At 32.5% G+C, this 15142-nt stretch overlaps 1 protein-coding gene across 3 annotated transcripts in view; it reads left to right on the forward strand.

The window, feature by feature from the left end:
- The window catches only part of LOC120347281 (serine/threonine-protein kinase ATR-like), a 33001-nt gene that overhangs the window by 16644 nt on the left and 1215 nt on the right, over positions 1–15142 (forward strand). For 2 of the 3 annotated variants that reach the window (XM_078117692.1, XM_078117694.1), the window contains 21 exons: positions 276–431; positions 1654–1922; positions 2343–2529; positions 2754–2897; positions 3439–3591; positions 4745–4939; positions 5154–5221; positions 5691–5897; positions 6252–6450; positions 6996–7184; positions 7867–7976; positions 8468–8612; positions 9330–9448; positions 9715–9903; positions 10361–10478; positions 10969–11139; positions 11897–12094; positions 12984–13141; positions 14006–14150; positions 14431–14535; positions 14884–15035. In XM_078117692.1, the coding sequence (XP_077973818.1) occupies positions 276–431; positions 1654–1922; positions 2343–2529; positions 2754–2897; positions 3439–3591; positions 4745–4939; positions 5154–5221; positions 5691–5897; positions 6252–6450; positions 6996–7184; positions 7867–7976; positions 8468–8612; positions 9330–9448; positions 9715–9903; positions 10361–10478; positions 10969–11139; positions 11897–12094; positions 12984–13141; positions 14006–14150; positions 14431–14535; positions 14884–15035 (3377 nt within the window). Of the gene's footprint in view, positions 1–275; positions 432–1653; positions 1923–2342; positions 2530–2753; positions 2898–3438; positions 3592–4744; positions 4940–5153; positions 5222–5690; positions 5898–6251; positions 6451–6995; positions 7185–7866; positions 7977–8467; positions 8613–9329; positions 9449–9714; positions 9904–10360; positions 10479–10968; positions 11140–11896; positions 12095–12385; positions 12544–12983; positions 13142–14005; positions 14151–14430; positions 14536–14883; positions 15036–15142 lie in introns of all 3 variants that reach the window. The other variant, XM_078117693.1, reaches the window with a different exon arrangement.

A 15142-nucleotide genomic window follows, 5' to 3' on the forward strand; every position in this document is an offset into this window, starting at 1 on the left:
TATAAAAGACAATAACTTATCTTGTTATAACATTCAAATAGCTTGAGACTATTTTTGTTGCCAAACGCTACTAAGATATTGTTTAAGTACATGGAAGTCCTTTCCCTCGTTTATTTCCAATTTCAGATATTTAACATCTGTTTGACTAAGTACTAAGTAGTTTGTTGGAAGATGTTAGACTATGATCTAATGAAATCATTCAAATATGCTTTCTATTTCATGGATAAATGGTATTCTTGTTTTTTGTTGAATATCAAAAACCTTCTATTGTACAGGTCTATGAAAGCAGCGATATTACAACGGCAAGCAAGGTATTTCGCTCATGTTCTGCAGTTACAAGGAATGATGTCAATGTTGCTTTATTTTTACTTCCTCACACAACGTTACAATGTCTGTTACTCACTGATCATGCTGATTTCATTATTCAAGAAGTAGGTTTATTTTCTATATTGACTATCAAGCAGTTTACAGTAACGAAAATGGGTGAAAGTTATTGTGTGTTGTTCGCTGTGTCAAAGTTCAATATTATAAACTGTTGCTGGATCGAACTGTTTTTTGGTATATTGAATGCTTTTAGCAAGTCAACTGTATGGATTTTAATCATTTTCAAGGAAATTAATCACTGGATTCCTCTCTAAGTTTGAGATCTCTCAATACCTGTTGAAAATGAATAAAAAATGGTTGTGTCTATAGCAGGGGTGTGCAACATTTTTTTGTCGGTGTGCCATAAATAGCCAACTTCAGACATCTAGCCAGGCAACACGAAAATGTGTGATCACAAAAGCAAAAACAAATTGTATTTTTACCCATGTTGAGCGCCTATTTATACCTTAACTGTTGTATTAGGATTTTATGCTTGATGGGAAAAAATCTGAGTGTTAATAACAAGGGCTAAATTACTTGGCGGGTGGGTTGTGGACATCGGGCCACATGTTGCACACCCCTGGTCTAGAAGTAGACAGAAACATCCTAGCCCTCAAACTGCACGTGTCATCAATGCTGTTTTATTGAATCAGTTGATAATTTGACGATTAACCATTGACTCGTGAGTCGCAAAGTGACCACTATAAGAAGACGCTGCGAGAAATGCACAGATTAATTGTATTGTTTTGTCATATATGATGTCACAGCCAATAGGACATAGGTGCATAACGGTATACAGGGCCAGGGGTGAACATGTGCGTTCAAGATTGAGAGTTTAAAAAATTTGAATTTGAGCGTTCGCAGGCCTGGCAGCTTACTCGTTAAATTTAATTAGAGCCTCCAAAGTCTGTGGTAGCGTAAAATAATTTGCTGTATCATCCTAAATGTTTTTGGGTAATTCATATGCATGTTTTTGTATACAAATTTCATAAAATTGAGTGCCATGAAGAGTCTAGTAGGCTCCGATAGAAGTGCTGCATGGATAAAGCCCGAAACTACCCAACACCAACGGAAGCTTATAAGATTTGCAAAAAAAGATGCACCAGTTTCTTTTTAATACAAACATTGATTAAATATATGTGACCCACACTTCTGTTTCGTGAAAAAAATATAATGTTTTACCCATTCATTGAAAAAGGTCCGTCATCCCTGATCTAGGCTGCAGGACCTTTTATAGAAGAGTAATGTGCATGTACTTCAACAACCCTGTTATTATGTTTGCAATTACAGATACTGGCAATTCTTGAACATACTGAGCAACTCATGGATCGAGTGGGTGTTGAATTTGAGATTGAGTCGAGTAACATGAGAACTGGTTCTGGATTAGACCAAATATCTTCTCAAGAAAATTCTGCGAATCTACTCAATGCACAGCATGCGAGAGGATCACATTTACTTCAACTTAGTGCGCAAGCAATTTTTTCTGCACTTGATCATATTACACGATGGTTAAGGCAAGCTGAAATTGGAGCTACGGATTCAAAGACGAAGGCTTCCAGGTTACAAAAATTAATATCCGTTTGTAAATGTACCCTTTTTATATTTTATTTGCATGTCTTCTACCAGTCATTGGGAAACTAAAATAATAATCTGTGATAGTTTGTGAAGTTGCAATTATTAATTATTTTGAATCAATATCTGTAGAATCAGAGATAGCCAAAACCTAATAATTTTCTATTTCTAACACATTCCGCAGAATGTCTAATATATTTTTAACTGGGTCATGCTTAACAGAAGACGTTGTATAGACTAATTAAGATTAAATTGAACTATATAAAAAAGTTTAGATAATTGATTGTTTTTGCTTATTGTACATTTCAAATGTGGGAGGTTTTTTTCCTTCACCCTGTACATGTTATTAAATGCAGCTTACATTTGTCTGAAATTGTTTTTAACTTTTTCAAATATGATTACTTTAGTTCTTCAAGAAGTGGACAGAATGCCGTGAATATCTCCTCGGTAAAAACATTTCTGAGTAAGATTCCACAACTGTCTCTGGCCGAAGCTTCATTCAGATGTCGAGTATACAGAAGAGCATTGTTACATTATGAAGCTCATTTGAGGGGAAATAGAGATAGTTCTTCTCATGGTGCAGGCTATACTGTGGTAGGTATTATTAAATCAAAAATTATACAAATTCTTATGTCAAGATTTTTGGATATCTCACTTATCCAATATTCTTTTTTTTATTTTCTTCAAAGGGGAACTTTGTTTCATTCCCTTTTTTAAACAAAGTTCAAACCTTCCCTCCTAATAGCTTACATGCTGCATGATGAGTGTCTAAAATGGGGTTCGAACCCAAGAAATATACAGCTTATGTTGTTATTCAGGATGAACAAGGGATCGATTTCCTTCAACAATTGTTTGTAGAAATGGATGAACCAGATGGTGTGGCTGGTATTGCTGCTGTCAGATTAGGAAAACCTACATTAAACATTCAAATCAAACAACTTGAAAGTACTGGAAAGTTACAGGTAAAGAGAGCAAAGCAATTAGCTGGGTAAGAAGGTGCCGTGTCTTAGAGAAATTTATTGGTGTACCTGGGTAACAAATTAACAGAAAATTTTTTTGTGCTTTAATTAGGTCATTATTTCTAATATGGCTCTAGAGTCTAGCTAGAGGTAAGAAAAGGGTGCCGTTGTTCAATAACTGTGTTGGTTTTCCACGTCTCCATCCACCCTGAAATGCAATTTTTTATTTTGTGTATGTTTAGTGTGTATTTTGAGCATGGTGAAATAATAATCTACTGATTTCTGGCTACCGAGACATAATATAGTGGTGCAGAATTTGAAAGAATTAGCTGAAGCTAAAATTGAGTGTTTTTATAAATATAAATTTCATTTTTGAGATTCTAAATGGATTTATTTCGTTTTCCCCCAAAAAATTTAAAATATATCATTGTGCGGATAGTCGATTTCACACAAAAACCTTAAAACTTTTCTTGAGTAATGTTAATTTTGTGTTCATGGAAATGGATTCCTTTAGAAAATTCTGTGATTGAGATTTGCATTCTAGGATGCCTGTACTTGTTATGAACATGCCATACAATTGAATCCAGAAGATATTCGCAGAAGAAAAGATTATGTTAAATGTTTGATGGATCTTGGACAACTTTCCATTGCAACCTGTGTCATAGATGGTACTTTGTCTAAACAGGGTTCTTGGAAGGTAAGACTATTGAATCATGAATCATGTCTCAACAGTGTTTAGAAAATTCCAAAAAATGTTACCTTTTACAAAAAATTGGTGGTTCCTAACCTTTGAATTCCGCCCTTTGCCTATTTCGGAACTTTTTATTCATCCCTCACTGTAGATAAAAACTACTTTATTTATTCAATCTTTAATGGATCCTCAGCTAGTGTTATGTCGCTCTTCTGCTTTTGTACAGTTCAAGTAGTTTGTAATGTGTAATAATGCATAACTATTATAGTAGTAATAAAGAACTGAAGAATTGCAGTAATTCTACAGCAAAAACAAAGCCAAAGCAGAATTTCTTTTCAAGAACGACAAAATTCTTCTCTGGTTGGAAGATGTTGGTTTAGACCAGGGGTCGGCAACCTACGGCCCGCGGGCTGAATCCGGCCCGCGGAGCACTATAATCCGGCCCGCGACGCTTCACTAAATTATAGTAACAAAACATTCGTTTTGACGAATATATTTTTTAGTTTAAATTATATTTTAACCTAACAATTATATATTTCACAATTACTCGAAATAAATCTATATTCTATTCGAGAGATGTATCAGTGCTTGATTTTTATTATAAAAAGTACCATCCGTTCGGTTTTTCAACTTTCTAAAAAATATGTGCAGCCTGCCGATGACTTGCAACCTTAATTTTTGCCCACGAGCGACAAAAGGTTGCCGACCCCTGGTTTAGACTTTTGGAATTTCAGTGGAATTTTGTCTAGGTGCAATATTCCACGGAAGAAATTTTCCATGGGTGGAACTGCGGAACTTCCCACAGGAATAATTTTCTGAGTTAAATTTTCGTGGGTGGATATCCGTAGTACAGTCCTAATATCACAATCTTTAAACTTGGGTTAAATTTATTCGATTCACAGTATGCTTCATCCGGTTTGTTATAGATATTTTAAATAGATAAATGCTACAGATATATTGTGATGTGATGTATTGAATAGATATTCAATTATACTTATAGAATTGAATTTTTGGGAAATTTATATCATAACTTATCTTCAGCTGAAGATTCAATAAATATTTTTAATGTTCCCTAATTTACTCAGAACAGAATCGTATGGCCATTATTCACTTAAATAAGATTAAAATGTTAAATCAAAATCTTTTTTCCTATTAACAGAATGAATTGAATTCATTTCGGATTGAAGCAGCATGGAGATTGGGTCGATGGGATGCATTAGAAGAATATTTGGATCTTCCATCAGAATCAAAAAACGATCTACTGAGTAGATCACATGATTGGAATACAAGACTTGGAGAACTCCTACTTGTCATTAAAGATAATAAATGGAATAAATTTCAAAATCTTGTCGATGTTAGTTGTATGAATTCTATAACCAAGCAATATGCTTTATATTTCCTTTCAATTTTATGTTTTTTAAACTGATTAATAAGAAGTAAAATCAGGGATACTTTAAATAAAAATTTGCTATAAACTGATTTCACTACAATAAGATCATATTTTGCTATGAAATATATTTTCCAATAATGCAATTTTTGACCAAAATGTTTTGAACATCTTTCTGTAGGAGATATATCTTGATCAGACAGGACCATTATCAGCTGCAAGTATGGAAAGCGGTTCTTATCAACGAGGGTGAGTAACTAACAATAACCCTCTGCAGTTTGTTCAATCCCGATCACGCCTTTTTTAACTAATTGTGAAGTATTGAGCACTCCGATAACGTTTTTATTAACTTGCTATCAAATAAATGTCATGAAATCATATTGTAATGACTCTAATGGTTATTAGATAATTGGCTTAACTATATTAGCTTCGAAGATTTGGAATCTCGAGTTTTAAGCCATATTATTTGGGGGGTAGCCAGGTAAAGGGTCTGTAATGTTGAAGAGATCTATATAATTACTTACCTACTTGTAAAGTAGTTGCTTGCCCAGTGCCTTGTTTGAAGCACTGGTGTTAAACTCCCCAAAAGTATTAAATCAGCTGCTATAGTTTATGCTAGTCTGCTTTTGAATCAATCTTCATGAGTTCTTTCTTTTACATGTTTTGATTTCATACCCAAAAACATTCCAAATGGCTTTAAATATATTCTACATTATAGATACAAGTCCATACTTCGCCTGCACATGCTTACAGAATTGGAATCAATTGCAAGTGAAATCAACACAGAAGAGTCGATTAATATTAATTCTGTTTCAAACGAATGCTTCAATTCATGGCAGGAGAGAATACGTCCTCTACAAACTTCATTCAAACCCAGAGAACCTGTGCTTGCTTTACAAAGAACTATGCTAGAGCTACTGAATCTGTAAGAACATTCTCTTATTTGTATGGAAGAGAATTCTGATTAGTTTCAATTGTAAAGTAATTTAAGAATGTTTAAATTTCACATTTGTTTATAGCCTATAAATTATATGATTTTCCACCAAAATTTATTCAATAATTATTCTGCTAGGGATAACTTGAGGATGTATTTTCAAATATGTCATTTCTTTTCTAAATTGAGAAACCAATGAAGATTGAATTTTCAAAACTTTCCAAACATTAGGATAGTCAAAGCCTAGAATATTGCTCAAAAACTTATACCACTGCAATAATTTTTTTTATAGCAGCATTTTCTTTCATATTCTATGTTTACTTAATTTATTGGTTGATTTTCTAGTACTGCAGCCAGGCAAAATAAGAAACAATCGCAAAGTGAAATCAAGATGAAAAAACTTGTCGGAAAATTATGGCTGGAAAGTGCAAAACAAGCTAGAAAAGCTGGATATTTACAAACTGCATACAATGCATTGATTAATGCACAAGATCTTGATTTACCAGAGTTTTGTATTGAACATGCAAAATGGCTCTGGAATAAGGTTTGTGTTACTTTATTGTCATCGTTAATAATAATGCGCTTATACTGTCTAAAAAATGGTATTTATAAATTTTCTCTGTAGCATATCACCACAAAATATTTACTCAATTTTTTATCAATTCCAAAAATGAGTAAACCCATTCCTTCCACTGTACTTCTGCAGGATTTCCTCGTTTTACTCTTAGCATAATTTAGAATTGAAATTTTGGTATACAGTTTGAACTTTAACTAAAAAATAGTCACATCGATATAAAAGAGCCTATTCAATTTTGAAAAGACAATATAAATACCCTTATCAATTTCAACCTTTTTGCATTACTAGTTGAATTCACATTTCAACTCTTTATTCACAATTTACTACAATATTTTCTCTGTTTTATGTGACACAATATGGATTACAGTACATATTTTGTAATATATAATTTCAGAGCAGCCTTTTTTTTCTATTGGCCATACCTTCTTCCAGAAGACTCTATTGAGTACTTCCTATAAATATCATTGATTTTACTGTTTTTTTCATATCAATTTCTTTCATTTTCATGTAAGGGTGAAAGTCACCAAGCTTTACTGACATTACAAAAAGGAGTTGCAGATCATTTTCCTGATGGAAATGAGAATCCGAATTTGTCTCGTGATGAAAGAATGTCAAAAGCAAAAGCAATGTTACTTGTAGCCAGATTAATGGAAGAATCTTCTAGCTTTGACAGCAATACAGTTTTGAAGCAATTTCGAGAGGTATGTTAATTTGATGATGCTATTATCTTTATTAATAATAATATTGTTTGTTACAATATAGATGTTTCATTTATTTTTGTCCGCTTTCAATACTCACACAAAAGGTTTACAATTTTTGCAATTATAAAAATTAATTTTCATTTGGATGTGCCATGCTTTGCGTAGTAAATTTGGTTATGATGTAGATTTTTCCAAATTATCAGCATTTGCAAAACAAGAATATCTAAATATTGAACTACAGATGGAGTTTATTCCTCTGTTTGCTATCGAAACACTGTAAATTGATTCATACAATGTATCCATAATCATGATGTTACTGTACCCCGAAGCCATTTATCGACTTATTAGATTTTTCTGATTTTAAATCAAGTTTGGGTGTGCCACCATATTTAAAGGGCTTGGAAATTAATATTTAAAGGGATGTGTCTTAAAACCAAAACAGTGGTTTCAAATACAGTTCTTATTTCAAGGCCAGCCCTCTGTATGTTTCAAACTCTGAATGAAAGTTGAGAGCGACATTATAAATGTACATGGAGACGTTGAATGATTTTTTTTTACTTACGAATAACTAGTTTAAACTGTTTAAGTATTAATGAATAAAAATTCTAAAAATGTTCTGTGGATATGTATGCTGAATTGACATGCTGTTGGATGCATAAATTTAGTTTTCTTGTTGTTGAAGGTTGTGGCTTATATGAATGAATGGGAGGATTCACATTTCCATGCGGCTAAATATTATGATAAACTGATGACTGCATTTATGGGAGATAATAGAGCTTCAGGAAAAGCTAAGTATGTTTTGACTTCATATATCTAACAATTAAAACCTTATTTTGCTATTCCTGTTATCACCTCCAACGATCGTACATGCTCGGGAGCTGCTTGTTGCAATTTCAGTTATTTTGGGGTTGTTTTATCATATCTTTATCTTTTATCTAATGTTCATAATGTTAATGAAAATTCTATTTTATCAAACATGAATGAAAGCCAATGCAATTGTAATGATCGAATAATTTTTTTTATAGGAAATTGAAATAATTCGTTACAAGACATTGAATTAATTATTACAATAACTGAAATTTACAATTTCAGATAATCTTAAACTTTTTTTTGTGTATTCGGTTATTTTCACCAAAAATGACAAAATAAATTTGTACACAATATATGAAATCAAAATAAATTCAAAATAAATTCCTGGAAATCCAAAAATTATTTGGATACAAACAACCCGAGTCACCGAATAAAAGTGTGATTATCAAAAGAGATTGATGTTTATTTTTTAGTCATCTTTACTACATCATGCATCATTATGGACTTTCATTATGTTATGGAACTTCTCATATCTATGAATCACTTACTAAATTATTGACTGTTTGGTTGGATTATGAAGCAAATGTTGCAAAACTACAGAAAGCTAACAAACCATATGTGAGTTTTTTTTATTTTGTTCGTTTTTCGAATAGAGATAACTCTTTCCATAAGATTTTGTCATATTATGATTATGGCTGTCAGTGAATTATTCAAATCGATTCAGACAAAAATTTCAAATTTCCGTCATCTTGTTTCGAGGTGAATCACTCAATTTTCACTGTGAAGCCATATTTTTAAAATGCGATTTTGACATAAGACTTTCTAGTGAGTTATTGATGAAACATAATTCTTATTGTGTGTAACAATGACAACTCAGCCGAGTGACAGATTCTAAGTTTTCAGTAATTTATGTGCCTGGAGGACCTATTATAATAAAAATTCACATACAATTACATCGTTCAAATATCAATCCTAAATGTCTTATAAGTATTTGAGATTCAATTTGAAAAAATATTTGATTTGATTCTGCGATTGTCAGATATTCAGAAATTCCAGGCCCTAATTATAATATTGTTATGTTTAAGGAATGACTTTGTAGTGTGATATGTTAGAATTTAGTTTCAATTTAGATCATAAATCATTATATTAAGGTTTAGCTACGAATTAATCACGAATTTCATCAAATCAAAATGCAAGGTTTTTAAAAATGATATTATTTATTAACTTAATGCCCAGAAAGTTTTATAGGATGCTCTTTTATTTACTTTTTCATATAGATGTTTCATTATTTTCAATTTTTTTAAAATGTTTGAAGTTCATGTTCTGACATTTTAGAGCAAGGATGATGCACAGAAGTTAATCAATGTTATTGCTGATCTAAGAAGTCGACTTCCAGCTTATATATTTCTTACTGCCTTCTCACAACTTGTGTCAAGAATTTGTCATCAGCACCTGTGAGTGATTTAATAATTTTCGAAATAGTTTTTGTAAAACATCCAAGAATTGCTTTAAATTCTCGAATTCTCTCGCAATCGTGAGATTTATGTTTTACTATAATTCCAATAATTGTTTTTCGAATCGAAAGTCTAAAAAAGTTTAATATAGTACTTTGTGTGTATTCATTGCGGGCCCCCCTGTGTGATGCCCTGCTCTAGTCAAGACTATCCTTTTTTTAATAAGAGATCAGTAAATTCGAGAAATCTACCTTTGAATTTTTCAGACCAACTTTTGAAGAACTAAAGCAAGTGGTTGCCAAAGTCATATGTGCTTATCCACAACAAGCTTTATGGACAATGATGGCAATTTCCAAATCATCATTTCCACAACGAGCTCAGAGATGTAAAGAAATATTCGATGTTGCTGAAGCAAGAGACAGAAAACTTGGAAAGTTATTGTCAGATGCTACGAGGTAAATTAAGTCTTCCAAAAACTCATTTCCATATTGGTCATTCTTTTACTAATACCGTTGTTTTAAAACTGTTTTCATCAAAAACCACTTGACAAAAGTAAAGGGATACGATAAAAATCAATTAAAGCTAGCACCTCATTCCCAAAAGGTTTTGTTTTTCTCAAATAATAATAAGACTCAAATGTGAAGTATTGGTGTATTTTTATTGTGTAAATCTACAATCTACTACTACAATTCGATTATCCAAGTATGGGATTCGATAGAGCATGTCAATGAAGCAAAGTATATCTATTTACTATACATAATAGAAACTATTTCTAGCTGTTTTCCAGGGCTGTGGCCTGAGGGGGAATTTACACCTTCGATTTACACCACGACTCCCAGACTCCAGTGAAAATATGCCAAAGCCCTGCTATATTCATTGCTGAAAATGACACTATTTAAAATATCTTTCAAGATTAACAGAAAAGCTACTTGAATTGTGCAATAAACCTACTTCTGCCATTCAATCACTCAGTATTTCAACTCATTTCAAACCTTTGAAAAAACTTGTCGAGGAAAGCTCTTTCAGTGAGGTTTGTATTATTTATATTGTATCATTTAACCTTCTTAGTTAATAGCAGATGGGAGAAATATTCTTTATGTGGTGAATTTTTCGTTAATTGTGAATAATATTACTAGAATTTATATACTGGAATGTATAGTAGTTGTTGTAGTATCTATATACTAGTAAGTGGTGTTTTAGTGTATTTTAGTTTAAATAAAAATATGATAGTGACTTAAAATTTGGATTAAATATTCGAATGATCGTTTAAATCGGTAAATTTTCTTGAATTAAACATTTAAACCTACTGTTGTTTGTTTGACTCAAATGAAGCAAGTGAGGCTGACAATTGACAAACTTGGTTGGTATTCTTGCATTAGTGATTGTCTCTGTTTCCCTGAGTTTTTAGGTTGTTCACTCTTCGTTACTCTTATGTACCGGTAAGTGTCTGAAATCTCAATCTCTATTATGAAAAAAATTAACCAAAATAACTTTCACAACCATATTGTTCATATACTCAGATCTTACTGCCCTTACAACGTTTCATGACTGTCACACTACCACAAGGTGACACTGTGGGTACATCTGTTCAAGAGCAATCAACATCTGGACGATCTTCATCAAATGCCCCTACTCGGAGTCATGATCCCTTTCCTGAACATGCTGTCCATATTGTTGGGTTTGAAGACATTGTAAGTGTTTTAAATTGTACTCGTATGCCATTTGCCAGACTTTACTAAACAGATACCATTAGAACAGCTTAACAGACTGTAAACAATACCATAACACAGAAACAGTAATGTATGCGGTGGGGATAGAACTAGAGTAATCATGAGCATCCTGTGTGTCTAGCAATTACAACTATTTCAACTAAAAAACAATTGCATTTTAATATTATAATCTACTGTGTATTTTATATTTATTTTTCACTCTTTCAACAATTTACCACGTGTATAGGTTCATTCAAGTTAGAACTGCTAGTAGTAGATTGAAAATTCTTTACATGCTTGGTGTGGTTTATACGAATGTTGCCAGCTGATTTTGGCGCATTTTAAGCACCACAGTCTTTATTTTTTTGAAACTGTTTATAAAAGATTCAAGAGTCTTGCTGCCCCTGACACAAGTGTATTTCCATCCTTCTGAGGAACAAAGCAAATAAGATGACTTAATTATATGGCACGTCACGGCCTCTCCTCCGGTTACCAATTCATGTTGAGTATGGGATTAGTTAGCCATTTATTTGTTTTAAGTACATGGACTTGATTGACATAATATTGTCATCTTTATTCATCCCACAATTTATCTGCATTATGCACATATGGATCCACCAGCGCAAAGGAAGGATTGGTAGTCACTAGTCAGTCTCGCATAACCCCAGTCCCCAACCGATAGTTATTTATATGAACACTGTTATTCCCAGCTGCTTGTAATGATTTTAAAATACTCTAGATTGAAGTTCTCCCTTCTCTTCAACGGCCAAAGAAAGTGAGCATTCGTGCAAGTGACGGTCGTTCATATTTATTCCTGTGTAAACCCAAAGATGATCTGAGAAAGGATGCAAGACTTATGGAGTTTAATACAATAGTTAATAAATGTTTGAAACTCGATTCAGAAACAAGAAAAAGACAACTTAAAATTAGAACTTATGTAAGTAGTTTTTTTCCATTGGAAGTTATTACTATTCAGATAATTTAGTTTGAATGTAAACTTGCAGACCCTGGGGTCCAGCGGAATCCTTGTTAAAACTACTGAACTACTTCAAAATCTATAATTAGTTGTAGTATTATTAGAGTTTCATCAATGTTAAATACGTTCTCAATGTGTTTTGTTTAATATTTTTGCTGATTTTATTTGAATTACTCCAACCCTTATCTCAAGAATATATATATTTTTAGGCCTTATTTTTTTAGTATCTAATTTTCCCAAAATAAACCTCAGGCTGTTATTCCTCTCAATGAAGAATGTGGATTAATTGAATGGGTTCCACATACCAGAGGTTTTCGTCATATTTTGATTGCGAGATACAAACAAATGGGAACTCATTGTACCAACAGAGAACTTGTTACCTATATTGTACAGAAAACAGCTCCATTACAGTAGGCAGTCACAGATTGTGTGTGTCTTCGATTGGTAAAGATATTTCAAATGCATGTGGTGTCACAACTTTGCTCAAAAATAGTTTTATTTGATAAGGTTAACGAAAGAACAAATTTTGAATATTATTGTTGTAATTTTATTTACATCATCCTGAACAAGGACTTGATTTGAGCAGTTCACACCCGGGAATATAGTTGCAAAATATCCGAGTTGCCAGCAATCTTCCGTCTGGCTGTAGTGAGGTTTTGAGCTGGCAGTGGCTACTGAACTTACAAGACTCGAACCTGCGCTCTCTAATATATACGGGCGATATATGCTAGATACAAGTAAAGTAAGACAAACAACCTGTATTTAAAATAAATCAGTATTGATGAAGGCAAAAATTGAATAAATCATTTTCTTATGTAAATTTGTGTCAAATTTTTGTTTTCGTTCACAGGCTGTGGTACCATTAAACGAAGAATGTGGTTTAATAGAGTGGGTGCCTAATACCCATGGACTTCGGAATATTTTGTTAAAAATATATCGATCTAGGGACATGTACACTTCTGGAAAAATTTTGAAATCACTGCAATTGCCTTATTCTGCACCTTTGGAGTGAGTGTGTTGCACAAGTTTGTGTTTTATATTCAAGCACTGTTTTAACTTTGATTAATATTTTTCTGAGGAGTTGATTTTGAATGCTTTTTTTGTTTATCATCCTGAATATATTGCATCAATTTTCAAACCTTACTTTATATAGTATTTAGCAAATTGGCAACGTTCATTTTTCTAAAATTTTCTCTAAAATTTCAATATTTTCTAAATTTTTGCAATTAGTTTATTTATTATTTATTTATTGCAATTTAGTTAATTTTAAGTGTTCAGACTTTTTCCTCAAAATGATTTCACCAGCAACTTCGTAATTACCAGGGCAATGTATTCTAATAGTTTACTCATCTGCGACATCTTTGTCATTAATCAAGTTTACTTTACAATCCTTTGAAGCTAAATCGTACCACAGAATAGCTGAGAAATATTTTAAAGGTCACTTCACCATAAAAACTTTATCATACACATGGCCAAATGAAATATGTAGAAAGTCAACATCTGAATACATGGTTTTCTGATGTAAAGACGGCCATTTTTCCGACAAAACTATGATTTTAATATTGTTATTTTCTAAAAGTCATAAATTGAATTATGTTTGGACACAAACTGTACCTTTGAATCATTTTGTTGAATTTCCAAAAATGAAAGAAGTTACCAGATGGGTATTACTTTTCATTTTATCTTCAAAATGTATGATGTAAGTTTGGTGCACATCTTCATGTGACATTTGGTACAATTATTTTGACATTTGGAATATTTTCTGATATTGCTGAAGTCATTTGACTTGTGACTATATACTTGGGCATTGCTCTTATGTTTAAATTGTGCATTATTGTTATAATGTAGTTAAATTTTTTTTTTAAATTCCAGGAAAAAGTTAGATGTATTCAAAAACAAACTTCTACCTCGTCATCCAGCTGTGTTTGGTGATTGGTTTCTAACAACCTTTCCTGATCCTACTTCCTGGTATAGTGCAAGACTGGCATATGCGAGATCAACTGCAGTTATGTCAATGGTGCGTATATAAATTGTGGGTACTGACTTAAAGAAACTTTTTTAACCCTTATCCAAGTACGGGTTGTCGCTGGACATTTTTGAGATTTGCCCATGCTTGGATGCGAGCCTCATGTAATTAATGATTTTGAATAACATGGATAATTTGAATTTGATGTATGGGTGGTTGTTATCTTCAACTATAGTTCACCTCATTAATCATATTCTGGATGATAAGTGATTCAAGTTTCTGAATCTTTATATTTGTTATTTGTGAATGAAAAAATAAATATCTTTTGTAGGTTGGATATATACTTGGTCTCGGAGATCGCCATGGTGAAAATATTTTGTTTGATTCAATTACTGGAGATGCTGTACATGTTGATTTCAATTGCCTATTCAACAAGGTATATGAATGTCCGAATAAATTACAAGCTCAGTTACCTATTTATATTTTGCTCCAGAGACATCAAAATAAATATTGTTTGATTTGAGCACTAGAAACTTTGCCTATATCAAAACATGCATTTAAGTTGCCACTCGTGCAAACACAAAACTTGTGAAAGTTTTTCAAAATTGAACCAAGAAATTGGAGCTTACTTAAACAAGCTGAAACAAGTATACTATATACTACATCTGTTAATACGAAAAAGGAACTATGTGAAAATAAAGACTTTAGCTTTCGAATACGCTGCTTCAGCCCTTGTCGCCAACATCCATAGTATATCTTGTGTTTTTTGTATGTAAAATTTCAGGGAATGTCACTAGATGTACCTGAAATTGTTCCATTTCGTTTAACGCATAACATGACGGATGCAATGGGTCCAATGAGACATGAAGGCTTCTTTAGATGTGCTTGTGAAACTGTTATGAGGTTGCTAAGACAACAAAGAGAACCATTGTTGAGGTGAGTCTACCCCATGCTCAGTAAAGTGCTGAGAAATCCATAAGTACTAAGATTGTTAATATTCACAAATAATCTAAATACCGCACAACTTGGAAATTTATTCGCAT

Source organism: Styela clava, chromosome 11, assembly GCF_964204865.1.
Source record: "Styela clava chromosome 11, kaStyClav1.hap1.2, whole genome shotgun sequence".
NCBI classification, from domain to species: domain Eukaryota; kingdom Metazoa; phylum Chordata; class Ascidiacea; order Stolidobranchia; family Styelidae; genus Styela; species Styela clava.